The sequence below is a fragment of the Diospyros lotus genome, chromosome 12 (genome assembly GCF_014633365.1).
Source record: "Diospyros lotus cultivar Yz01 chromosome 12, ASM1463336v1, whole genome shotgun sequence".
NCBI classification, from domain to species: Eukaryota; Viridiplantae; Streptophyta; class Magnoliopsida; order Ericales; family Ebenaceae; genus Diospyros; species Diospyros lotus.
This window is the reverse complement of record NC_068349.1, coordinates 21,294,795-21,322,763: the sequence shown is the minus strand read 5'-3', so window position 1 is coordinate 21,322,763 and position 27,969 is coordinate 21,294,795. Positions and strand designations below refer to the sequence as shown.

At 38.8% G+C, this 27,969-nt stretch overlaps 1 protein-coding gene across 1 annotated transcript; it reads right to left on the bottom strand.

Annotated features, from left to right (window-relative positions):
- Nucleotides 1-29: 29 nt before the first annotated feature.
- Nucleotides 30-27,673, bottom strand: LOC127787079 (uncharacterized protein At4g15970-like). Its single transcript, XM_052314936.1, has 4 exons — nt 27,295-27,673; nt 3,175-3,546; nt 891-1,387; nt 30-306 (listed from the first exon to the last, which is right to left on the bottom strand). The coding sequence occupies exons 1-4, from the start codon at nt 27,547-27,549 to the stop codon at nt 243-245; spliced, it is 1,188 nt and encodes a 395-aa protein (XP_052170896.1). The 5' UTR covers nt 27,550-27,673; the 3' UTR covers nt 30-242.
- Nucleotides 27,674-27,969: the final 296 nt, after the last annotated feature.

The following is a 27,969-nucleotide window of genomic DNA, read 5'->3' as shown; positions in this document are numbered from 1 at the left end:
TGTTAATAGTTTATAGCACACAATGTTCATTACTTAATAAAATTCTTGACAAATATGATAAATAAAATAAAATAAAATTCTTACACTGAGTGGCTATACAGACATTAGGAGAGAACTTACAAAGAAGAATTCAACTTCAGAAAGTGCATTTGTTTCTGGGATTTGCGAAACCCAAACATATGACGACATCACGAGCATACACTTCTGTGGTTTTTTTTTTTTTTTTGTAATTTGTTTTGTGATCAACTGTTGCTTCCTTGCAGAACTTTCTTCTTGGATGAATCCGGAGGATGAAAATCCTCGAGGCTACAAAACCCAACAAAAAAAAAAAACATCAAAGTACTGTGTGTGTGTGATGACAAGACATCATTAGAAATCATAAAACCAACCTTTATTTTTAAAACAAAAAATACTATGTTTTAAGGACACTTCAAAATAAATTTTTTAATAATCATAAAATAAAACATTATTAGAAATCATTAGTCTTTTACCATTATGTTGATATAGCTAGTTAATGAGTTGAACAAAATAAAAAATAACCTGTATGATAACATTACTAACTTAGTAAAAAATTGAAGCATTACTAACTAGTTTACATGACTTAAGGAATTATTGCATGACAATTAAAAGTCCTTAATTACCTATGTCTTTTTCCAAGTCATCATTAATGGTATTTTTTTATGATTTTTACAAGCTAATACATTTATTTAGTAAATTTCTAATATTATAATTAGTTCATTTTAAAATTACAACAAAAATTTTAAAAAAAAATTATAATTTAGCCTTTTCTTTTATCACATATTCACACATAAAATTAAGCTTAAAACTGCCCCCTAAATCATAGGAAAGGAAGGTAAGAGAAGAGTAATAGCTAGCCAGGTACCACCTACCTGCAACTCTGAGGAACAGACCAAGAAGTGGGATGCGAAGCCCTCTGAGCGGGCTTCAACGACAAAAACTTTGTCCAGTCCTGGAGCATCAGCTTCAGATCATGCACTTTGCTCTCCAAGCCGTAGCAGCAATTGGCGTGCATGGTGCAAACCCGGTTCAGATCCCTGCTGGGCTGGCAAAAGCCGCCAAATAAGCTTGTGTCCAGAAACATCATCTTCAACCCAATCTTCTTCTTCTTCTCCGTCCCCAACACCGCCTCCGACTTAATCTTGTTCAGCACGTCCTGGTCGTGTAGCCCTGGGTATGTCCTCCTCGACCTGTACCAGAACTCGTAGAATTCGATGGTCCGATTGTTCGACTTGACGTAGTTGAAGCCTCCATTGGGTTGGTTGCCCAGGTCGCTTGGGTTTCCCCTGAAGTAGTCGCACGCGATCTGGAAATCGGCGTCCCGGTGGAAATGCGGCATCGGGTTGCGGAACCACATCACGTCCGCGTCCTGCAACGAGGGACGCATGTACGACGGTAGGTCAGGGGTCAAAATTTTATCATTGAGATGATTAATCTTACTTAGCTAGTCTTTTTGAAAAGATCATTTTTGCGTAGTCTTCATTACTAGTGTTTTGGATTATATCAAGAGAGATAAATCGCAAGTTAAACTTTTAATCGTTACGCAAAACGAAGATTGAACTCGCAACTCACTACATTGACACCAACATATTGCTCATCTGACCACTCGACTTATCTTCTGGGACTTGGTTAATTAAGTCTCTTAAACTTTGATTAAATTGTATCAATGACTATTTATTTTAAAAAATGCCACCAACTTTCTTTTGGTTTCCATGCATAATATATCTTCTATTCTTTTAAGTACCAGAGTTGATTTTATTTAAAATCCCAAAATGCTCATGTGATTTAAAATAAAAAAATAAAATGTATTAGTGGCAGTCAGTGAATCCATTGGAGAGAGGTTGAATCTAGATTTGCCCTTGAATCCTAAACAAAGAGAGAAGTCGAATTGGGGTTTGCCTTAAAACATAAGAGAGAAGAGGGTTGAATTTCGATTAGTGTTTGAATCTGAATTTCAAGATGAACCTAGAATTGAGAAAGAATGCGAGAGACTGAATTAGGAAGACAGGATTAAAGAATTTGGGTGTAATTAATTGAATCCAAAAAAAGAGAGTTATGGTCAAAATGGGCTCTATCTCAACTCATTTAAATCATAGAAGATAGAAAAAGAATAAACCCTTATTTGGATTTTTTTTTCTATAAATAAACCCTTACTTGAATTGCGACAAGAGTTTCTATAATAATCGAATCACCACTGTTAATCAAGGTTTCTATAAATTTTTGAAATCTCAATCGATAAGGATTTTTGCAAGAGAGAGAGAAAGGAGAAGAGTAGGTAGGTGGCAGAAGACTATGGTCGGTGCTAGAGAAGAGAGAAATTGAGATGAGGAGAGAGAGAGAAAAAAAAGTTTAAATAGAATAGTAAAATGGCCAAATTAAGCAAACTTAAAAAAGAAGTGGTATGTGGAATTTACCATTGGGATAATTATGCAACCGTAGAAATACAAAGAAAATTGATATATATAAATGTGTGTGTGTGATGAAGATCAAGGTAGCTATCATGAAGGACGATAAGACATCACCAATGATCTAGCACATCCATGGTGGACCAATAGGGGCAAACCTAAAAGAATAAAATAAAGGCATTTGGGCCAAAACATAAGAAGGCCACATCATTGACATGTTTTGGGGCCTAATATGCACTTATTTTATTTTCATATCGGCCGCATGTTTTGGGCCCTAGTTATTTTAACAATGTTTAGTTTTATTATTTCAACTTGTGTTTGATTGGGCTAAAACATTCCAACTTAAGCTTGTTTGGGCTTAAAACCTTGTTTTAACTTAAACTCATCATTATTTGTTTTCCATTAGGTTTAGGATTATGTTGCCAATGAAAGGCTACATTCACGTGTAAAGAAAGGGGCATAAATTTTGAAGAAAATTTTGAGAGTTTTTCTCTTATTCTATTGAAGACCTTTCAAATCTTATCAAGTGAACTCTTGTGGCGATCAAATCCGACTTATCTTCTACCTTCTCGTCTTGTTCTTGGGAGTGGCGTCTATCCTTTGGTTTGTCATTCTCCAAAAATCATTGGATTAAGGTTTTTTCTTCTTATAAATCTATTTTAATCTTTCTTGAGGTTTTGTTGCCATTTTGATCTATGGGTGCCATTCGCATGAGTGTGTGTGTGTGTAGAGAGAGAGAAAGAGAGGTTACAGTGAAGATGAAGTTGAATCCGAGCTTGAGAACTAAGTGGAGAAATTGGATTCTCATCCACATCATCTTAAGGTAGTCAGCAGTCATGAAATATGCCTCGCCCGAGGAAAAGTCAATGTCGCCAGTCCTCAAAGCATGGCAGTGGGGATGAATGGCCAAGCAACGACTATAGGCCTTTGCGTCCAACGCCACCACTACCACATGATTCAGAAGGGTCATTGTTTCGTTCCCGATTTGAAAGCTCTCCAAGAACAAGTCAAAGACGGAGTTCGGAGCCGCCCATGGCGCATTTAATGTTGTTATTATCACTGTCTTGTCTGACGTTGCTGCCTTCATCAAAACTTGCTTCAACTTTCCTACTCCTTTATTCCCCTAATGTTCATCAACGTATACAAGTCACGTAAGAAAGAGTCAAAATTAACCAACAATGTTACCACTACTATGAAACCTCATGGCCAATTTCAACTAAACATCAGATTTTTACCAAGAAAAAAAAACGACACCAAAATGATATATTATTAATTTTGATCTATCTATAGCATAGGAACATTTAATATAAAAGTTGATGCTTTCTTCTTTTTTTATGAGAATATCCATCATCATCACGTTTATCATGGAAAAATGTCTTTTTATTTTTTATTTATTTTTTTATAATCTAGTAAATTACAAGTACATCTCTTATAAGATTGATTATTTGTATAGAGATCTTTATGATTTAGAAATGGCTCTACAAGTTACTATAGTTCAATTTTTTTTGCTTGGACAACCCTCCTAATACAAAGTGATGTGGGGTGCTCTAAAAATTTTATAAGTTATAAGAAGTATCCCGTTGAGTCCAAAAACCCTGGAGAGTCTCCAAGGCTATAGCCCCTTGGAGCCTCCAGAGAGTCCCTGGGATGGTCTGGATTTTTCATTTGCATAGCCCGAAGACTCAAAGTCTCCCAAGCACAAGTTACTCGGTAGCCCCGAAAAGGTCTTCGGGACCAGCTAGGGACATTCATCAAGGCACAACACCCTGAAGATTTCTCCACCGGCCTAACGCGATGCATCTCTGAAAAGAGTCTAAGGACTCATCTATGGACCCCGCTAAGCATCTATAAATACTTGCATCCTCTATGGAAAACAAATCTTCTTGGATCTTTTGGACCTTTTTGGACCCTTACTCTATCTCACTCTAAGGCTCACCCAAAAGACCTACTCCCTACACTACCTTTCAAGACACCGAAAGACTACCTAAGACACAACATATACGCATCTGTATATTTTTGCACGATCATCACGGATTACATTATCTAACTTAGGCATCGAACAGCTCGTGTGGGGAGGATCCTCGCATGCCTTTTGACCATCTCTTTGGTTGCTGATCAATTGGGAGCCAAAGCAACAAATGGTGACCCAGGACTCCTCCTTAAGATCCTTTGGGACTCCACCAAGCTCAGCCTCTAGAAAACCCAAAAACTCCTTCCAAGTCCCCAGAGGTCTTAGCTCTCCGAACAGTAGTTTCTGTTCAAACTCTCGTGGCATCTTAGAACTCACCCTCCTCGCTTGAACTCTACTTTAGTTGTTTCCAAGACAAATAAATTTAATTATTGTAGTTTGACAATAACCATTTGGTGTCGTATGTGGGAAACCAAAAAAAAAAAGCCGTTATTCATGGTTAGAGGAACAAGGTTTACTAGAACAAGGGATTCTCAACATGAAGCCACAACAGGAGAGCATTTGACGAACCTCTCTCCAAAGCTAATGGTGCCCCATAGAAGACAAGAGATCTGGGTAGCCGGCAAGAAACTCCCATCAATGCAAGATTAGTCCATTGAGCATACATCTCTTACACCTACATCTCATGTGCACCTGGAACCATCTTACCCTAGGAATGGTGAGGGCGGCCAAGCACAAGTTGACATACCTGGAACCTCTGGGACTAAGAAATCCTCCACTATATCCCTCGAAGAATTCCAAAATCTAGAGCAAAGATATGAAGAGCTGAGGAAAAGTGATGAGAAGAAGACTAGCACTTTGCAACGTCTGTCCATATTACTACATATGCTTTTGCCAGTTCCAGGGGAAGCCTAAGCCCCTAGAGCACCTACCTCAAGCGATGTTCGCATTAACCCCTCAGCACCTCTCCAACAGCCATCATTGGCTCATTCCAAATAGATGTAGCAAATCCCCATCGCAAAATTCTTATATACAGAGAGACGTAAAAACACCAGAAAAAGCATTATGCGAGAAGAAACTGTGGGAAACACGACCTCAGTGAAAGAGGTACACAAGCCCGAGTTGGATATTGGATCGATCCTTCCCAACTTCTTAGGGTGTGGAAATTAAAAAGTTTATCGAAGAGGTTTTTGAGAAGAAATTTGTAGGGGCAATCTCCAGTGACGCACAACCACAACAAGTGCCTTTTTCTAGGGATGTACTCAGTCATGCCCTTCCACCTAAGTTTAAACTCTGACATTTGCCTTAATATAGTGGAAGAGAAGATCCCATCCTCCATGCACAATGGTTTGAATCCTTAGCGTATCTATACAAGTGGGATGATGCCACAATCATTGATAGAATACGCTCGTGCCTAGTTCAGGGAGTTACCCTCTGGCTACATCACCTCCTATGAGCAGCTACGAGCAGAGTTTGTTGCAGCATTCACAGCCCGCCTCGAGAAAGAAGGCCCCCACCTACCTCCTTAGCATTCGGCAAGGTTCCAAGGAAACTTTGAGGCAATATATTAATCGCTTCTAAAACACTATGTTAGAAGCGCAAGACTTACCGGTCGAGGTGGCAGTATTAGTTTTTTTACAAGGAACTACCCTAGTACCTCTCAAATAATCCATCGCTCTTAAATAACTGACAACATTAGCTTACCTATTTTCTCGTGCCAACCAATATGTGGTACAGGTCGACATTTTGTGAACCTGTGATTTGCCTGAATCGCCTGAAGAATGGAGAGAAAAAAAAGGTTGACCCTCTGGTAACGAGACTAAACAACTAAACACAAAGGTCCCTAAACCCAACGACTATTTCAAACACCGTCATCAGGCATATATGCCACCTCCAACCCTCACAATTCTCATATGGAACTTATTAGCTTTCTATCGTCCTTCGATAAGCCAAGAAAAAATGGCTTATAACCCTTTTTGTCAATTCCGCCAGTGTTTGAACCATTTGATGGAGAATTGCCACACCTTTCGTGAACAAGTAGGAAAACTAACCAGGAAAGGTAAGGTCGACCAATTCCATCCTGTGATGGCAAAAAATCCTCATAAAGTGCTTCATTATCCTCCTCGATAAGATAGATTTCCCAGGTCAAATCGAGGCCCGTTGAGAGAATAACCTCGAGGTGGTGGGAATCAACAATACAGAGCCTTACCAGAGTAGTAAAAGGGGCCTTAAGGAGGGGAAGCCTCTACACCCACAGCTAATAATAAGCCTACCCGAGAGCACATCCATGTCATTTCGGGAGGTGAAACTTTGGCTAAAGATTCTTCAATGAATCGAAAATCATATGCGTGCTAAGCCTTACATGTGGATTCCGTGGCACATGTGGTGCCCAACGAAGATCCTATCTCCTTTACCCTTACGAACTAGGGGAATATCCTCAGGCTCCATCATGACCCTTTGGTCATCTCTGTCGTAATCGCCAAGCACCCAACTGATCATATCCTAATGGACAATGGTAGTTCTACCAAATTGATTTACTGGAAGTGCTTTGAGTGGATGCACATCACTCACGATCTCCTTCGACCTATTTCTTCATCATTGTACAGCTTTACTGGAGAAGTAGTACCTATAGCAGATCTGTACAGCTGCCAATAACTCTTGGATCCCATCCTCGAAGCGTTACCCGCTAAGTAAACTTCATGGTGATCAAGATGACATCTACAACCTACAATGTTATTGTAATGACCCGTTTAATTGTGGTTTAATGTAAATACGTGGCAGACTGATAAAAAGAAATAATTATTTATAATTATTTGAGGAGAAATGGGTGTATATTGTAATTAAGTTGAGAGAGGGCAATAGCAAGTTTTCAAAAAATTTGGGGTTAAAGTGTAATTTTGGAAATTGGAATTACCTTAAATATAAGTTGTGCTTTTATATAGCAAGGGAGGCAGCTAGAGTAAGTGGTTGAGTATGCAGGTAGGGGGTGGGGGTTCGAGCCTTAGTTGGAGCAAAGGAAACAAACTAGAAATTTTTATTCCCAGCAAGCCAGGCGCCAACGATGCCGTTTCAAGGCTCTTACACCCGACCAAGCATGCGCGAGCAGCCACGCGGTCCGCATGCACGTGGCCACACGGCCACGCGACTTCCATCCCTTGCCACGTGCCCTTTGCTATTTTGCCTCCTAAAATGGCCCTCTCTTGCCTCCACGATGCTATTGCCACCCCTACCTCTTGGCTTATAAATAAGCAATGAAAGCTTGAGGAAATGGGGGAATTTTAGAGAGAGATTAGGGGAAATTTTGCTGGTGTAGGCTTTAGAGAGACCAACGACCCTAGTACGCTGCAAGAAAAGTAATTAAGGCAAGTTCATATTCCTTAATCTTCTAAATTGCAAGTTTAATTCCTCTTTTTGAAAGTTCTCTTCCTATTTTGCAAGTTATTTCCTTTTTTTTTAGTGAATTATTTTATGGTTTTCATTTATACATACTGAGTCTCAAATAGGGCTTTAAATCACCCTATCTTTCTTTGGGAATGATGCTTTATTGAGGACATGCAAGAGTTTGATGTTATCTTGCATGAAGGTTTCCCTATTGTGCATATTGTTTCGTTAATCGCATGTCAGTTATAGATGGGAAGTTATTACATAGATGCATGTTATGATGATGCATAGAGCATGTGCATGAAAATGGTTTTCAACTGTAAAGGCTTCATGACGCCCGCAGCAGACGAGTCCGCAGGATATATCTGCACAAAAAGCTTCGGCTCAAAGATAGACTTCGATCCAAGGTTTATGATATGGACTTCGATCCCATGGTTTTGGACTTTGGTCCCATGATTATGATTGCATATGAGCATGGATGCATGTTCCATCACAGTATCATGTGAAAGTACCTTAAATGGAATTCATGACTCTTTTCTCTCTCATACCCATGACTCTTATGCTCACTTTCTTTTAGTTATACTTGTTGGGTCTTGTGGCTTATGTTTGTTTGCATCATTCTAGGTAAGGATAAGGCTAAAGTAGAGGGCGAGCCAAGTGAAACGGGAGTCGTGGGGTAGAAGTGTGTACAGAGCCATCTCAACCAAAAGGTCCTTAGGGGGTGTTTGTGATGTGTAATATTAAGTTATGCTTATTTATGTTCTAGGTTGTCCCCCTAGGGGGATATGGTGGGTTTGTGGACCCTTATGTGGCGTGTAATATTAAGTTATGTTTGTTTATATGGGTATGTGAACCCTAATGTATATGTCTATGAGTAAGAATGTATGAGTGTGGCTTCCGTTGTTAGTAACAAGAAGGATGTGTAATGCTTTTAATTGGTTTTGGCATATATATCATCTTTCTGGGGACCCTAGTTTAGGGGCGCCTACAATTGGTGGTATCAAAGCGAGGTTTGGGATAAGTGTCTATACACATAGGAATATCGGGTAGAGTTAAGGGTATTCCTAGTAAATAGATGTGAGACTAAGTAAGAATTAAAATCTAAATATGTTAGTTGTGCAAGACAGTGAGTGCTCGTCGAGGAATGCCACCGACCCGGAGCCTAGGCTGTGGCTAACCCACACCCATTCCTACACCTTTGCCTGATACTTCAGGGGAGTCTAATGGAGGGTCACGATAAGAAATGGATGATGTGCATGAAGCTTTAGTAGGGAAAGGAAGGACGATTCAAATGCTTACTGCCAACCAAGTGAGGCAGGATCAGGGGCAAGAACAAGTACAGCGGGAGGCCGAGAATAATCATGGTCAAGTCTCCAATCCAATGGTTCAAGGGATGGAGAACAATGCTGGAGGCTAACTACTAAAGAATTTTATGGCGCTTCGACCTCCTAAATTCTATGGAGGCATAGACGTTTTGGCCGTAGAAAATTGGATGTTGTTCGTGGAAAAGCATCTTCAAACTATGGGATGCAATGATGCACAAAGGGTGTAATATCTCACCTTTCTTTTGAAAGGGGATGCCGAAAGATGGTGGGAAACCACCTGTCAGAGGTACATAGGCAGGGAACCACCATGGGCAAAGTTTTAAGAAGCGTTCAATGAGAAATTTTTCCCTGAATGGATTCAAAAGCAGAAAACATATGAGTTTATCAAGCTAGTGCAAGGAAGTAAGTCAGTGGCTCAGTATGAAACTGAGTTCATTTCCTTAACCAGATTTGCTCCAAAATTAATATCGAACGAAGCGAAGAAAGTGGCAAAATTCCAGAGGGGTCTACGAGCTGACAACCGACATACACTAGTTGGAGTAAGGATTTTGGACTACTCGACTGTGGCATGGAAATCTTACGCCATTGAGCTAGATAAGACTGAATTAGGGAATGGTTAAGGGGTGCAAAAAGGAACAGGTAATAAAAAGAGAAGATGGGGAGCATGTCCAACAAGCGGGATGATAAAAATTCCACCATATGATAATTGTGGCAAAAGACATAAGGAACCCTGTCACTTTGGTACTGGAGTTTGCTATTCGTGCGGACAGATAGGGCATATGCGAAGGGAATGTCCTCATAGTCAAGATAAGGCAATGGCTAACATAGAAGTGAAGTGTTACCGATGCAGACAGAAGGGGCACCTAGCAAATAATTGTCCGCAACCAGCCCAGCCTCAGTATGAAAGACAAAGATTCAAAGGACAAGGACCCCAGCTTAACCAGAGGCCAGTAGCACCTAGGACACAAGGAGTAGTCCCATAGATGATGATGCCACAGCACCCTGCTACTGCAAACAAACCCCGTGTGAAGGGAAAGGTGTTCGCCCTAACGGCAGTAGATGCAGAGTAAGGGAACGAGATTATTCAAGGTATTCTTTCTTTATATGGTATGGATGTGCGTGTGCTTTTTGATACCGTTTCTACTCATTCTTTTATCGCACCGTATGTTATATGTCATGTTCCCATCCTTATAACTATATTACCATATTACCTGGTTGTGTCTATACTTGGGGATGTGGAGTTAGTAGTGAGTGAGGTACTCTATAATTGTGAAATTAAGGTGTATGACAAGAAATGTCTTGGCGACTTAATGGTGTTGGGCATTAAGGACTTTGATCTTATCTTAGGTATGGATTGGTTATCCCGACACTATGCTAAGGTGGATTGTCGAAGAAAGGTGATTCATTTTGAGTTACCCCAACAACCAATTATTGTGTATATGACCACCAATGGGAATAGTAAGGTAGAGTTATCGGAGCTTCTGGTGGATTGTGAGTTCCCTAACGTGTTCCCAGATGAATTGCCAAGATTACCACCTCAAAGAGAGGTGGAATTCTCTATTAACTTAGTGTCAGGCACCCAACCTATTTCAAAAACTCCCTATAGAATGGCCCCGAATGAATTGAAAGAGTTAAAGACTCAACTGCAAGAGTTAATTGATAAGGGGTTCATTCATCCTAGTGCGTCACCATGGGGTGCTCTGGTATTGTTTGTACGAAAAAAGGATGGATGGTTGAGATTGTGTATCAATTATTGCCAGTTGAATCAGGTGACAATAAAGAATAAATACCCACTACCGCGTGTGGATGATTTGCTAGATCAACTTCAAGGGGTATCAATATTCTCAAAAATTGACTTGAAGTCCAGATATCATCAAGTGGCGTCAGAGAGGAAGATGTGTAGAAAATAGCTTTTAGAACCCGCTACGGGCATTATGAGTTCGTGGTGATACCATTCAGATTAACTAATGCCCCGACAATTTTCACGAATCTAATGAATCGGGTCTTTAAAGAATATCTAGACTGCTTCATAATTTTCTTTATCGATTATATTTTGATTTACTCATCAAGTCTAGAGAAGCATGAGGTCCATCTCAAACTAGTCTTGCAGAGACTTAGGGAAAAATAATTATATGCCAAACTCAGTAAGTGTGACTTTTGGCAACAACGAGTGGGATTTCTAGGTCATGTAGTCTCTGGAGAAGGTATTTTAGTTGACCCCGAGAAGATTAAGGCTGTGGTGGATTGGTCGAGGCCTATGACAGTGACTAGAATTTGTAGTTTCCTTGGATTGGATGGCTATTATCGAAAATTTATAGAGGGCTTCGCCCATTTTGGTTGCTCCTATGACTAAATTGACAAGGAAGGGGGTGAAGTTTGAGTAGGGTGAGGCGTGCAAAACTAGCTTCCAAGAATTGAAGCAAAGATTGACTACCACTTTGGTATTAGCTATCCCTAGGAGTAGGGAGAAATTTACAATAAATAGTGATGCCTCACATTCAGGATTGGGATATGTGCTGATGCAAGACAATTGCGTAATTGCCTATGCCTCAGGGTAATTGAAAAAGCACAAAATGAACTACCCAACACACGACTTGGAATTGCCTACCATGGTGTTTGCACTGAAAATTTTGAGCCACTACCTATATGGTGAGAAAGTGGAGATTTACACGGACCATAAAAGCTTAAAGTATCTTTTCTCCCAAAAGGAGTTGAATATGAGGCAACGTTGGTGGGTAGAGTTATTTAAGGACTACGATTGTGACATTTTATACCACCCATGAAAAGCCAATGTGGTAGCTGATGCTTTGAGTCAACGTGGAGCATCCATTGCAACTATGATGGTGCAAGAATGGTTATTGTTGGAGCAACTTAATGGTTTATTTATCTCTCCGTCTGAGGAAAGACCAATTGTGTTTTGCAATTATATGAGGGTGAAATCGGAATTGATTGAACGGATTCGGGTCCAACAGTCTACTAATGAGAAGCTAGCAAAAGTTTTAGCTAACAGGGAGAAATTCGAGGTTGTAGGATACAACCAGAGGGGCGATGGTCTATTATTGTTTCGAGGGTAGATTTGTGTACCGGAGAACGAAGAATTAAGACAAGAAATTCTAACTGAAGCTCATAAAGTCCATTATACCATTCACCTAGGCACGACAAAAATGTATCAGAATCTGCCGTGATAGTTTTGATGGGATGGTATGAAGAGGGATGTGGCTAAGTTTGTCTCACAATGCCTGGTGTGTCAGCAAGTTAAAGCAGAACATCAGAAGCCTGTCGGGTTGTTACACTCACTGTTGATCCTAGAATGGAAGTGGGATCACATTGCTATGGATTTTATCATAGGTTTACCTAGAACTTCAAAAGGACATGATGCAATATGGGTAATAGTAGACCGATTAATGAAGTCAGCCCACTTCTTGCCAATTAAGAAGACATTTCCTTTAAACCGGTTAGCTAAGTTGTATATTGAAGAGGTAGTGAGGTTACATGGGATTCCGGCCAATATTGTCTCAGACTGGGACCCCAGATTTACTTCTCAGTTCTAGGGGGCGTTACATGAAGCTTTAGGGACCCAATTAAAATTTAGTACTAAATTCCATCCACAGACAGACGGGCAGACAGAACAGACTATCCGAACCTTGGAAGCTATGTTGAAAGCTTGTGTGTTAGATTTCTACGGTAGCTGGGATGATCATTTGTCATTGGTGGAATTTACTTATAACAATAGTTTCCATTCTAGTATTGGGATGCCACCGTATGAGGCACTCTATGGTCGACCATGTAGATCACCCATTTGTTGAGAAGAAGCAAGAGACAGGACTTTCATCGGGCTAGAAGTAATTAAGCAGACCTTTGAGAGGATCCGACTTATAAGGGCCCAAATAAAGATAGCTCAAGATAGGCAAAAAAGTTGTGTTGATAGATGACAACGTGACCTCGAGTTTGCTGTCAGGATCATGTATGGCTCAAGGTAATGCCTGTGAAGGGCATGCAGAGATTCGGGATCTCAGAAAAACTTAGCCCTCGATATGTAAGACCATTAGAGATATTGGAACGGGTAGGATCCTTAACCTTACCTCCGCTATTAGCTAACGTTCATAATGTATTTCATGTGTCCATACTGCGAAGGTACGTGCCAAACCCTAAGCATATTATTGATTATCAAACTCTTGGAGTCAAGAACGATGCATCATATGACGAATTGTCAGTAGCCATTTTGGAACGAAAAGACAAAGTATTGAAGCATAGATCCATTTCTTATGTAAAGGTTCAATGGCAACATCATAGTCCAAAAGAAGCTACATGGGAGTTAGAGGAACAAATGAAGCATTCCTTCCCTCAGTTGTTTGAATGACCAAGTACGAATTTGGAGGACCAAATTCTTTTAAGGGTGGAGGATTTGTAATGACCTGTTTAATTGTGGTTTAATGTAAATATGTGGCATTCTGATAAAAAGAAATAATTATTTCTAATTATTTGAGGTTTGGTAAATTTAATGAATTTAATGGAGAAATGGGTGTATACTGTAATTAAGTTGAGGGTGGGTAATTGCAAGTTTTCATAAATTTTGGGGTTAAAATGTAATTTTGGAAACTAGAATTACCTTAAATATAAGTTGTGCTTTTATTTAGCAAGGGATGCGGCTAGAACAAGTAGTTGAGTGTGCAGGTGGGGGGTAGGGGTTTGAGCCTTCGCTGGAGCAAAGGAAACAAACTAGGAATTTTTATTCCCAACAAGCCAGGTGCCAACGACACTATTTCAAGGCGCCCGTGCGCGGCCATGCGGGCCGCATTTGAGTGGCTGCACGGCCACGTAGCTTTCATCCCCTGTCATGTGCCCTCTTGCTGTTTTGCCTCCTAAAATGGCCCTCCCTTGCCTCCACGATGCTATTGCCACCCCTTACCTCTTGGCTTATAAATAGGAAATGAAAGGTTGAGGAAATAGGGGAAATTTTAGAGAGAGATTAGGGGAAATTTTGGTGGTGTAGGCTTCGGAGAGACAAAAGACCCTGGTACGCTGCAAGAAAAGTAATTAAGGCAAGTTCCTATTCCTTAATGTAACACCCCGTCTCGCCAGGCGTGTCACTATAAGGGTATTCCCGGGATTTCTTCTTTTTTTTTTTCTCTTTAAGTTACACACGCGCGGTATTTCAAGAACAATCTTCACATGCAGAAACAAAACCCCGCGAACCCCAGTCTTGCCCGTTTAATTATCAAGATCAATAATCTTAAACTAAACGAGTCTTAATACAACGCAGCGGATACACTAATACCAAAACACCATTGTATTTCCATAGCAAAAATACTTAATACAGATCAAATGATAAAAATCGCTATTATACAACTGTTCATTTACAACCTGAAATACATACTAAAGCCTCCAAACGTTACAACGTCTAACAGACTAAGCATCATTGGCCCTCAACCGGCCACATCCTTGCCTTCGCAGCAGTCCCTGGCTGGAACATTAAACGTTCCAGGGGCATAACCCAGATTAGATGATAAACATCTAAGTGAAGGTATGAAACAGTTATACAATGCATGAAAGACATACGAACATGACATACTGTACGACAACATGCAAGACACGTCTAACTCGAGATATCACCTTGACATACTTAATCCCTCGAATGTCCCACTGTGACACACGTTCACCTGGTCCAACGTTAATCCCTCGAGTGCACCGTCGTGACACCCGTTCACCTGGTTTAACATTATTCCCTCGAGTGCCCCAGTGTGACACCCGTTCACCTGGATTAACATTGTCCCAATCTCAAGTAGACCTCATCCCGCCCCATACGGACCCAACGATGCAATTTAAATGATATGAAAATTACACGCCATGCACCAACATTTTAAAATAAAACAGTTAATGCAATGTAGCAAATATCGACACAATGATCATAAGCAAAGGCCTTGTAAAACAAGGCCTTGTAAAACAATCTATGTCTAGGAGGGTATAACCGCTCACTAGAACTCACCACAGGCACCTAAAAACACTTCCAAGACAAGGAAAAGTTGGAATCAAACCACTCACCTCGAACGTATTCGGATCGCCTCGATCCTCGTGCACGGCCTCGATTTACGTGCCAAACCCCAAATACTTGAACTTGTGCTCAACCTCCAGCCAAGATACTTCCTAAATATCATATTTAATTGAGGAAGCATTAAAATCCATTTTCCTCAATTTTTCCATAATTTTCTCTATTTCCTCCCAATTTTCTCCTCGATAATTCCAAAATAATTATTTATTCAACTATTTTCCAAAATATTTCAACACAATAAATCCTAAAATAAATTAATAGAAATACTGGAAGAAAATACCAAAATGCCCCTATCACACGCGCCCTCACGCGCCTGGCGCGTGTCTGCGTGTGGAAGCTGGCGCGTGCAGCCACGCGCGTCGTCTTCTTCCTCAAGACCGGTCACCGGCGGTTGCTCCGATGGCTGCAAAACCGGTACCCCCTTGAAGCCCTTGGAGAATCGATCCAGATGGTACCATTTTTAGGCCGAAAGGCCACCGGAAAGTGGCCCAAACGGCCAGTTGCAGGTCGGCGGTGGCGGACCGCCTCCAACCCTCGGCCAAGTTCGAACACCCCTCAAACATACACCAAAATGCTTCAAATCGATCCCAAAGTGATCCTTGATTCCTCGCAACCAAAAGCCCCTTAATCACTCGCCCAAAAACATTCAAAATCTTGGTCGATTATGCTTTTAAAAGCTCGAACTCGCGGCCTCCTTTTATACCCGAAAATCAGCTAAAATCCGGCCAATCACCGATCAACCCTTGCTCCCCAAGACTCCTATGGCCGTATACGACCTCCCCCAAGCAAGCCTCGGCCGTCCAATCTCCAGATTTGGCCTCCATGTGCAAGGATTTGCGGCGGCCGATTTGCAGGTGCCGTGTTCACACTATGCAATTTTCCATTTTTTGCACTTTGACCCCCATAATTTCTCTAATCTCATTTTTCTTCTTTCCATGATACCCCTGATAAATCCAACTACACCATTAAGGCCCTCAAGATTAGCACTCTTCATTTGGTCCTTGAAACTTCTGAAAAATTACTGTCTTGACCTTCCTCGAGCAAATTTAGAAAACTGCACTTAGGCCCAACTGGTCAAATAGTCCTTAAATCCATTTGATTCAACCCGAAATCGCTTAAGGGTTGTTCTACACATTATATATTAGTCCTTGACACGTTCCGTTGATCTTCTGGATGTTTCCTACGTCGATTCGGTTTTCTCAGCCCGGTCGACAGCTGTACCGAAAACTGTTCCCGATCCCACTTCTTTCATCACTAAAAATCATAATTCGAATCACTTGTCGATACTGTATAATTTTCTTTAGCTATCTAAGGTCCGGGTTTCTCCCTCCGACTGATTTAATCATCTAAGACTGCGTTAGTGTGTCATATAGCCTTATTCTTTCGATAATTCCAGTTATACCCTTCATTAAATATCATTTATTTTCTTAATAATTTTCTGGGTATTACACTTAATCTTCTAAATTGCAAGTTTAATTCCTCTTTTTGCAAGTTATTTCCCATTTTTTTAGTGAATTATTTTATGGTTTTCATTTATACCTACTGAGTCTCAAATAGGGCTTTGAATCACCCTATCTTTCTTCGGGAATGATGCTTTATTGAGGACATGCAAGAGTTTGATGTTATCTTGCATGAAGGTTTCCCTATTGTGCATATTGTTTCGTTAATCTCATATTAGTTATATATGGGAAGTCATTACATAGATGCATGTTATGATGATGCATAGAGCATGTGCACGAAAATGGTTTTCAACTGTAAAGGCTTCATAACGCATGCAGCAGACAAGTTCGCAGGATATATTCGCATAGAAAGCTTCAGCTTAGAGATGGACTTCAGCCCCAAGTTTATGATATGGACTTCGGTCCCATGGTTTTGGACTTTGGTCCCATGATTATGATTGTATATGAGCATGGATGCATGTTTCATCATATTATCATGTGAAAGTACCTTAAATGACATTCATAACTCTTTTGCCTCTCGATACCCATGACTCTTATGCTCGTTTTCTTTCAGTTATACTTATTGGGCCTTATGGCTCATGTTTGCTTGCATCATTCCAGGTAAGGGTAAGGCTAAAGTAGTAGGCGAGCCAAGTGAAACGGGAGTCATGGGGTAGAAGTGTGTACAGAGTCGTCTCAACCAAAAGGTCCTTGGGGGGTGTTTGTGATGTGTAATATTAAGTTATGCTTATTTATGTTCTAGGTTATACCCCTGGGGGGATATAATGGGTTTGTTGACCCTAATGTGGTGTGTAATATTAAGTTATGTTTGTGTATGTGGGTATATGAACCCTAATGTATATGTTTATGAGTAAGAATGTATGAGTGTGGCTTCCGTTGTTAATAACAAGGAGGATGTGTAATGCTTTTAATTGGTTTTGGCATATATGTCATCTTTCTATGGGACCTTAGTTTAGGGGCACCTACAGTTATTCTCAAGAGATCGCTAATTAATAACATGAGGGTAGTCATACACCCTGGCTATCTCCTAATGAAATTCCTAACTCCTTGTGGCATGGGTCAGGTCAAGGGTGACCAAAAAAAGGCCCAAGTTTGTTATATGTCATCCACTAAAGCAGCAAAGAGCAAAGAGGTTTCCCATACACCAGAAGAAATCATGTCTATTTCAGAGCAGGCATAATTGAAACCTCATCCTATAGAAGCCTTGGAGCCTGTCAGACTTTATGAAAATGAAGAAGATAAAGTAGACTATGTGGGAAGCTAGTTGCCACCAGAACAAAGACAGGAAATCGTCCAGTGTCTATGAGACAATGCAGACATTTTTGCATGGGTACCTACTAACATGCTAGGAATTAACCCCTAAGTGATCTTCCACTAGTTAAACGTGAAGTCAGAAGCCAAGCTTGTCAAGAAAAAGAAAAGGAATATTACTCTTGATGAGCTACCAGCCCTTGAGGAAAAGGTTGACAAACCCTTGAAAGTCGGGTTTATCCGCGAAGTCCACTACCCTAACTGGCTTGCTAATGTTGTTATGGTAAAGAAGCCTAGTGGAAAGTGTTAAGTTTGCGTAGATTTCACTGACTTGAATAAGGGATGCCCGAAAGATTCCTACCTACTCCCAAGAATTGATTGCTTGGTAGATGACACTTTGGGATATCATACGTTTAGTTTCTTGGATGCCTTTTTGGGATACCAACAAATAAGCATGTTTCCACTCGATGCTGAAAAGACCTCCTTCATCATAGAAACAGGAACCTACTATTACAGGGTCATATCTTTTGGGCTCAAGAATGCAGGAGCAAATTACTAGCGAATGATTAACAAAGTATTCAAAGAACTACTGGGAACCACCATGGAGTCTTACATTATTGATCTAGTGGTTAAAAGCCACGGCGAAGAGCCCCCTGTGGAGAAATTATCACGAGTTTTTATGGTGTGCCGTCAATATAACATGCAACTTAATCCAAATAAGTGCACCTTCAACGTTAGGTTAGGTAAGTTCTTGGGTTACCTCATAACATGACGCAAGATAGAGGCTAACCTTAAAAAAATTCAAGCTATTTTGGACATGCAATCTCCCTCCAGCATAAGGGGAGTTCAAGAATTAACTAGCCATCTTGCAGCCCTTAGTCGTTTTCTCTCAAAGTTTACCAAAAAGAGCCTACCATTCTTTCAAATATTAAACGGGGGAAGGAATTTTCAATGGGATGATGAATGCGAGCAGGCATTTTTGGCGTTAAAGGATTACCTCCGAGAAATACCCCTGCTTACTAAACCAAAAACAAGAGAAATGTTGTACCTTTACCTTAGAGTCATCCAAGCAACGACTAGTGCGGTGTTGTTGAAAAAAACTGATCAGGTAGTTTGACTTGTGTACTATGTCAGTCAAGTGCTCCGCAGGGCCGAAACTCATTACTCTTATGCCAAGAAAGTACCATTTGCACTGGTTATGGCAACTAGAAAACTTAAACCCTACTTTTAAGCGCATACCATTATAGTACTCACTGATCAACCCCTAAGACAGATTCTTCAATGGCCTGAACACTTGGGAAGGCTCACCGAATGGGTCATTGAGCTTAGTGAATATGATCTTTAGTATGAGCCTCAAAGAGCCATCAAAGGTCAAGCATTAGCTGATTTCATAGTGGAATGTACTCATTCATTGGAGCCCAAGAAAGAATCCCGCCCAAATGGAAATTATTTGTGGATGGAGCCTCGAATGTGCAAGGCAATGGAGATTGTATTGTGTTAATTTCCCATGAGGATGTAGTTCTGAAGTACTCTTTACGATTCACCTTCCCCAACTCAAATAATGTCATAGAGTATGAGGCCCTCATTATCGGCCTAGCTATTACCAGAAAGCTGGAAGAAAAAAGGTGATAGCCCACAGCGACTCCTAACTCGTAGTGTAGCAGTTTCAAGGAACCTATGAGGTTAAGGATCCCACACTCAATTGGTACCTATAAAAGCTGTGGGAGTTGGCACACTCTTTCCATGACTTTCGACTGGTCCAGATTAATTGCACCTTCAACTGCCATGCGGACACATTATCTAAGTTAACAACAACAAAAGATACCCCTGGGCACCTAATCCACATGGAAATCTTACAAAGGACTAACATAGAAGAAAACAAAGAGGCAAAAGCAGTGCAGATCATTGAAACAACCAATTATTAGAGATCACCCATCATACAATACTTGCTTACTAGGGAGCTTCTCATTGATATCGTGGAAGCCCAAGTGCTAAAAGTTTGAACAACTCGCTTTGTTATTATAAATAGTATTCTATACAAGCGTGTCTTTTCTCTGCCGCTACTAAGGTGCCTTGGTTCAAAAAAGGCACAACCAGCATTGGACGAAGTACACAAATGTGATTTTGGTGAACATCTTGGAGGAAGATCATTGGCTGCCAAAGTCATAAGGGTTGGATTCTTCTAGCCCACGTTAAATAAAGATGTGTTCGCAAAAGTTCGAGCTTGCGATAAATGCCAGAAGCATGTGCTATTGTCTTCCTCGCTTGTAACGAACATTCGACAAATTTTCCAACCTATTCCCTTCACGCAATAGGGGTTGGGCATACTTAGTGTAATATCCTAGTATTTTGAGAATAATAATAATTAATTTTTTTATATTTAAAATATTTTATTGACATTCATTAGAGATTATAATTGAGAAAACTAATGGGCTTAGAGTTAATGGGCTAAGTTGAAAAAAATGAAAGACTAAGTAAATGGGCTTAGAACTAGAAGGCTAAGAAAGTGGGCTTAAAATTAATGAACTAAATAAAAGAAAAATCTATTAAAAAAAAGATTTAATGAAAAATAATTAAGGTGAAAAAATAATTAAATATAGTGGGTGAAATAATTGAGAAATTTGGGAGACAAAGTAGGGTGTGGACAAATAATTAAAGATTATGGGTAAGATTTAGTGGAAAATAATTAAGAAATGTGACAAAATAATTAAAGATAATGGGTGAAATAATTGAGAAATGTAGGAGAAAAAGAAGGGTATAGACAAATAATCAAAGATAATAAGTGAAATAATTGAGAAATATGGGAGACAAAGTAGGGTGTGGACAAATAATTAAAAACTATGAGAGAGATTTAGTGAAAAATAATTAAGAAATGTGACAAAATAATTAAAGATAAGAGTTGAAATAATTGAGAAATATGGGAGACAAAATAGGGTGTGGACAAATAATCAAAGATGATGAGTGAAATAATAGAGAAATATAGGAGACAAAATAGGGTGTGCACAAATAAATAAAGATTATGGGAGAGATTTAGTAAAAAATAATTAAGAAATATGACAAAATAATTAAAGATAGTGAGTCACTACAATTATGCTAATCTTAATTCAACCCTCTATAAATAGAGGAAACTTGAAAGGTTTGAGAACTTAAATTAGAAAGAGAAATGTTATAATAAAAAAGATTTGAAAGTGAGAGAGAGATTTGAAAAAGAGAAAGAAAGAAAATAAGAAAAACAAAATACAAAGAAAAATACCAAAAATTCCTAGAAAATCTTATATGCTGGGTTTAGTAGTTCGTGTGAAAATTTGTGGCAGAAGACGTCATTGGATACGCAAACCGAGGCTTCGTCACAGTATAGAATAATACTAAATCGCTCCGCGAGAAGGTGAGTTATCTTTGAAAATTTCTTCAAAAATTTTAGAAATATGAGAATGATATTTGAGAATTGTTGATGATGAAATTGGAAAAGAAATGCATGACTGGTATTTATTATAGATTTCTGAGGCAATAAATGCTTGAAAATCAAAGAGAATATGAAAAATAAATAGAATACGAATTCTAAAAATTATGAGAAAATTTCTAGGGCTTAGGAATATTGTTTTAGGAATTATTGTGAAAAGAAATTGAGAAAATTTTATGAGAAAGTATTTATTTCATAATCTTGAGGAAATAATAACAGGAAATGGGAGAAATTAGGAAAATTAGAGAAAATTAGAAATCTGATTTTTGTAAGTAATTATGATGCCTAGGGTACGTTAAGGTTCATAATTGAGTACGATTGGAAGTTCGAAACGAATTTAAGGCAAAATTATGCTAAGGGCAAAATTATCTTTTTGCAAGATAAGTGGTACTTTCCAACTAGATTTAGTTTTATGAAAATGCTTGATTTATAAGTAGTTTAACCCCGAAAACCTAATTTTATGTAAATGATTTTATCATGTTGTCATGTCTTTATGTGAGTATGTCATGTAGATTGCATTTATATGTGCTAATGATGAAATATGCATATGAGCATAATGAGATTCATGGTCATACGTTGCATGGGTTTGGGATTAAGAACTGGCGTCGTTGCTTTACTAAGGGTGCACCCATACACCCCGGTCTAGCAGGGAGACTGTAAAAAATAGCGGGTAATCTTAAGATGCAGTCGACCCAGACAAAGAGTTACGATGTTATGTGCATTGCATACATACATGAGCATTAAATGTTTTGTTCCCTTACTTAAATGATTTATCATCTAACTTGGGCTTTGTCCCTGAAATATTCAAACATTCCTGATGGAGATTGTAGCAGAAATGAAAATGAATGAGGTATGAAATGGCACTTAACAAAGTGCATGATGAGTTGTATGATGAGTTGAATGTATGTTATGTAGCTCATGTATTTAAGTTCTACTACTTTGAATTCTGAACATTTTGAGTAATGATAATGTATAGTCTCATTTATAGTTAATGATGATGTATAACCTTATTTATGGTTAATGAGAATGTAAGAATTGATTTATGATTAATGTTAAGATGTTAGATTCGATTCTAGTTTCCGCATTTGATGTTTATGTTGATTCTCTTTCGAGATAAATGTATGAAAATTTTGGGATGGATAAGAGCAATGATATGGTTTAGTCGTAGTTTTAAATAGAAAAAAAATTATTATCCCAGAATTATCCTAAGTTATAACACGCCCGAGAAAGTGGGATGTTACACTTGACCCCTTTCCTATCGCTTCTTGACAACAAAAATTTCTACTCGTGTCCATTGACTATTTCACCAAGTGGGTGGAAGCGGAGCCCTTGGCCATCATGACAAAGAGGAAGGTGGAGAATGTAGTATGAAAGGATATTATCTACCGCTTTGGAATCCCCAGAATTCTTAACACGGATCATAGCTCCCAGTTCGACTCTGATGCTTTTTGTGCCTTTGTAGCAGATAGGGAATCTGCCTTCACATGGCGTTAGTGGCTTATCCACAAGCGAATGGCCAAGCTAAAGTAGCTAATAAGATCATTCTTCACAGCCTCAAAACCTAGTTGGATAAAGTAAAAGGTGCTTGTGTGGAAGAACTTTCAACTATCCTACAGGCCTACCATACCAGGCATCCATTGTAAAGACTCCTTTCAACCTCATGTATAGAATTGAAGTCTTCATTCCTATCGAAGTGGACATTCAATCCCAATGAGTTTTAACCTTTAACAAGCAAAGAAATTTAGAGCAACTTTCGGGAAACTTGGATTTGGTGGAAGAATTAAGAGACCAAGTTGGCATTCGATTGGCAGGCTATCATCAAAGAATACCTAACTATTACAACACCCGTGTCTAAAATAGGCCGTTGCTGCTAGGTGATTTAGTACTCAAAAAATCTATTATCACAAGCGCTCTCCGTAAAGAAGGCAAGCTTTGGGAAAATTGGGAAAGCGCTTTCAAGATTTAAGAAATGTTAGCCCCAAACACTTGCATCCTCCAAATGCTTCAAGGGGAAACACTTGGTAAAACTTGGAATACAACACACTTGGAAAAATATTTCACTAATGAAAGTACACTACCCCTCGGCCTAAGATTGTGAGAAAGCTATAAGAAACAAATTATGATGCAGACAATACAATACCTCAAGAGTTCACAATTTACCTACCAAACAATAAGATATACACTTGTTTTTATTCTTAATCGTATGTGTTACAGGCAGTGAGGGATAAAACTCATTTTCGTATACCACGAATGGGGCACATAATGGACACTGTCGTCTTTATTTCAGGTGAACCTTTCCTTAAAGAAATTTTAAGAGTTTTAGTGTCCTTCCTCCCGCATTCCCCGAGGGCACACATTGAATGAAAAAATTCCCAGGCTCCTCAATAACGAATAAGTCGAGGCACAATGGCGATAATTAATAAAACCCTGACAATATCTGCAAGTTTAAGGCGATCTAGGAAACGGGGTGTGATCCATTCCCTCGATAACCATTAAAGTAGTAGTATCCCTCGCTAGCCCCAAAGTTCTCGATATAGCATCGCATCTTATAGCACGGTTCATTTTCTATGCAATTATTTTATCCCCTCCCCCTCCAAGAGGAGGGACTAACCAGCACCCTAGTCAGTGGGGAGCTAGGTCTTTCTTATGTGTGTACATGTTTATGTGAGTATAGGTGCATGCAAAGCAACTACAATTCTGCTAGCAACTATCAGCAATAGGGGTATTCCATTTTTACATTGCACTAGGGTGTCTGATGAATACTACTGCATCCATTTAGGATCCAACCCTTCTTAAAGAAATTTTATGAATACCGATGTCCTCCCTCCCGCATTCCGTGAGGGCATGCATTGGAATAATAAATTCCCAGACTTGTCTATAAAGAATAAGTCGAGGAATAACAGTGACAACTGATAAATCCCGATAATATTCATAAGTTTGTGACAATCTCAAAAAATAAGGTAGGTTTATCTCCTTAGTTGTAAAAATGGCAATAACTCTGCCTGCTAGCGACGAAATATATGGATGCCCATCGCACAACCTTGCATGGCATAAAGGGAAGTAATGACAAGCTAGGTAGTATCCCTCTAAGCACTCGCATCTCTTATTGCATATCTAGGCATAGCCCGAGTTAACATATATCCTAATTTTTTTGGGCATTGGGCACTCACAGTTTTACTCTTCCTTTCACCTTTTTACCCAAGGCAATAGTAGGGAGCTATTGTTATGGGGTGCCCTAAAAATTTTCTAAGTTATCAGAAGCATCATGCTGAGTCCAAAGACCCCAGAGAGTCTTCAAGGTAATAATCCCCCGGGGCCTTCAGAAAGTCCTTGGGATGGTCTGGCCTTCTCATCTACATAGCCAGAAAACTCAAAGTCTCTTGGACACAAGTTACCCGGTGGCCCCGAAGACATTCATTGGAGCATTTCCACCCCAAAGATTTCTCTAGGCCCTTTGACCTCACCCGATACATCTCCCAGAAGAGTCTAAGGACTCATCTATGGACCTCACCAAGCGTCTATAAATACTTGCCTCCTCCATGGAAAATGAATCTTCTTGGATCTTTTAGACCATTTTGGAGTGTTACTCTATCTCATTCTAAGACCCACCCGGAAGACTTACTCCCTACACTACCTTTTAGGTCATTGGAAAACTCCCTAAGACACAACATATACGAATCTGTATATTTTTTCCTAATCATCACTAATTACATTGTCTGACTTAGATATCAGAAGGCCCACATAGAGAAGATCATCGTGTGCCTTTTGATTGTCTTTTTGGTTGCAGATCCAACGGGAGTCAAATCCATGAATAGTGACCCAGGACTCCACCAACCTTGGCCTCCAGAAGACCCTAGAAACTCCCTTTTAGGTCCCTCAAGATCTCAACTCTCCCGAATAGTAGTTTTTGCTCAACCCCAGTGGCACCTTGGACCTCACCCTTCTCGCCTGAATTTTAGTTTGATTGTTGCAAAGACAAATAAATTTAATTGTTATAGTTTGATAACAACACAAACGCTACTAATTAAGTCTTGATTACATTACATTATAGTAATTAAAAAACAATTAAGTTAAATTAAAATTAAAGTTAATCAAAACAAAAACAAAAACCCCAAAAATAAAGTTGGCAGAATCTTACTTGTGAGGCACTCCAATTGATTGAGACCCCTTGCGAGCATAGGGTCTGGCAGTTGCTACTTTTGCTTCACCATCTTCATCTCTCTTTCTTTCTCGCTCTCTTTTTCTTAAGGGTTTTGATTCTAGAACCCCCATGAAAGAGAGAAAGAAAGAAAGATAAACAAAAGTAAAAGATAAGAGAAGAAGATGATGATGATGAAAACGACGTAGAAATAGAGATGAAGAAGAAACTCATGGCACCTACACGTGTGAGGGATTTCAGTAGACTGAAACTCTTCACAGATGATGCTAGAGATAGGTTCCAACAGCTCAGCATCTCTGAGGGTTTTGTTGTGCTAGCTTCATATTTTATTTTTATATTTAACTTAATTAGATTCTTATTAATATAATTTATATTAATTAAGGCTTAATTAATGGAGTTTGCAAGGGAAGGGGTGTTTATGCACACACACAAAAAAGAAGAAAATTAAACCACAGGAGTCTCTAAAATTAAAATTTTATACAAATAACTCAAATACACCCCTAGGCTTTTGCCTTTTTTTATCGCCAAGACTAAGCGCATATATATATATATATATATATAAAGTTTGTATAGTCCACGCATGCATGCATCATGGATATGGATTTATGCGTTTACTAGACCTAGAAATACAACTAGGCCAACCCTACCTCTATATATATAGTCAAACAAAAGTCCTAATCCAGAAAAGTCCCCAGTTATCTAGATGCCGTGCTGCAGATGGTCATTGTACCATTTGAGTGGTTGTAATTCCAGCTCAGTTATATCCCAAACATAAATAATAATCACACTATTTAAGAATAATACGATGCGACCCTATGCTTTTTACATACCTTCTATTTTATTTATGTTTATATAAAATTTTATTAAATTTAATTAAAAATTAATATAAAAAAAAACAATAATTATGTAGTCCTATTTTTAAAAGATTAACCCAAAAGCAATGTATCCAAATTATAAGAAAATTCGTAGAAGTTACAATTACAGAACTTACACAAGTCAATTTTCTATTATGAGGTGACAGCAATTAATCACTCTTAATTATTTATATTTTATAAAATTATTATATCCCTTGTGATATCATGTCATGTTATCAAATTAAACTATAATATAATAATACAATTTATAGAAACTTAAAACTTAAAAATCAAAAGATGGATTAAATTTTAATAAAAATTGAAACTTAAAAATTATAGTGATACAAATTAAAATGCCAGTCATTAATTTATTACAAATATTACAAAAGGGTAAGTTTAGAAATCAACAAAACAATTTACCTCACATATATAAATCTATATATATATATTAAAAATAAAATATATTTATCATTGCTTAACTATTATTATTAAGAAAATAATTAACGTTACCCATTAAAAAAAATAGAAAAGTAAGCATGCAAGTGGGAGTGGGTCGACATGAATTAATTCAATTAAAGTGGTGATGTAATGTTCATCATCCAAACATGTGGCTATATATATGTATGAGTATTTCTAATGATTATTTTATGTAATTTTTATTTATTAAAATGATACAATTTTATTAATTCATTTTTTTAATAAATTAGCAGTGTAATTTGTATAGAAGATAAAATATATTATCAAATCAGAGTCATTTTGGATAAGAAAATTAAGCATAATTAAATTAAATTGAATCTAAATATAATTTTGGTTTTATGATTAATCTTTAATTAATTAGCTTAATTAGATGCTCGTGGATAGAAACAAAACCATATTAACAACAGTGATTCGAACCGGATTGAGAAAGATGGTATAATTTTCTCTAGAAAATATCATAACTTTCCATGAAAAAATGATTTGCATTAATGACTACAGAAGAAACTAATCAAGACGGACGGTAATTAAGGAAAGCGACGTACTGACCGGAGAATATGGAGGGTTTGTGGTTGCGGGTGCAGCAGAATCACGATGAAGACGGCCGGAGGAAGAAGATTCCGACGAGAACTGGAAGGGATAGGGGGAGTGGTACAGAACTAAGCAGGTTACAACCACCGACCCAAATAGCACCGCCACCACGCGGGCATGGCTGGAAAACTGGCGGTGGTGGCGGACGACGTCGAGTTCTGGCTCCTCCACCTTGATATTGGCCTCAGCGCCGCCGCTTCTTCCGGATTCCATGACTGGCTCCGGTAAATACCCCGTTTTGTGATTGGATTATTGGCTTGTGATGGTGGTGTTCGAAGAGCGAATGGGAAGATTAGGGAGGAGATGAGGCCAACTTTATTGACTTTGTTCTCCTTATAAAACAGTGCTTCTACGTCATATTGCGCTATTTTCTAGCAATTAAAGCTAGGGTGGGGGTGAAACAGGATATGACGATTTAATTCTTAATTAATATGGTATACATGCCCTCCCTGTTGAATTAAAAAATTTACAGTTTGTCAACTCTACCATAGAGTGTGTTTGAGGGAGAGGGAGGAGAGACCCCGCGGGGGGGGGGGGGGCGCGGGGAGAGTAGTTACAAAATATGATAATTAATGAACATTTTTATTTTTATTTGTAATTTTTACGTATCATTGACTAAATAAATTCTATTTT

What these genes read in the sequence shown, in the direction of transcription:
- LOC127787079 (XM_052314936.1), bottom strand. Translation starts at nt 27,549, where the DNA reads ATGGAATCCGGAAGAAGCGGCGGCGCTGAGGCCAATATCAAGGTGGAG. An exon ending in CAAACCCTCCATATTCTCCG is followed by an intron (nt 3,547 to 27,294) that starts GTCAGTACGTCG and finishes GATGAACATTAG; the next exon opens with GGGAATAAAGGAGTAGGAAA. An exon ending in GATTCAACTTCATCTTCACT is followed by an intron (nt 1,388 to 3,174) that starts GTAACCTCTCTT and finishes CCCTCGTTGCAG; the next exon opens with GACGCGGACGTGATGTGGTT.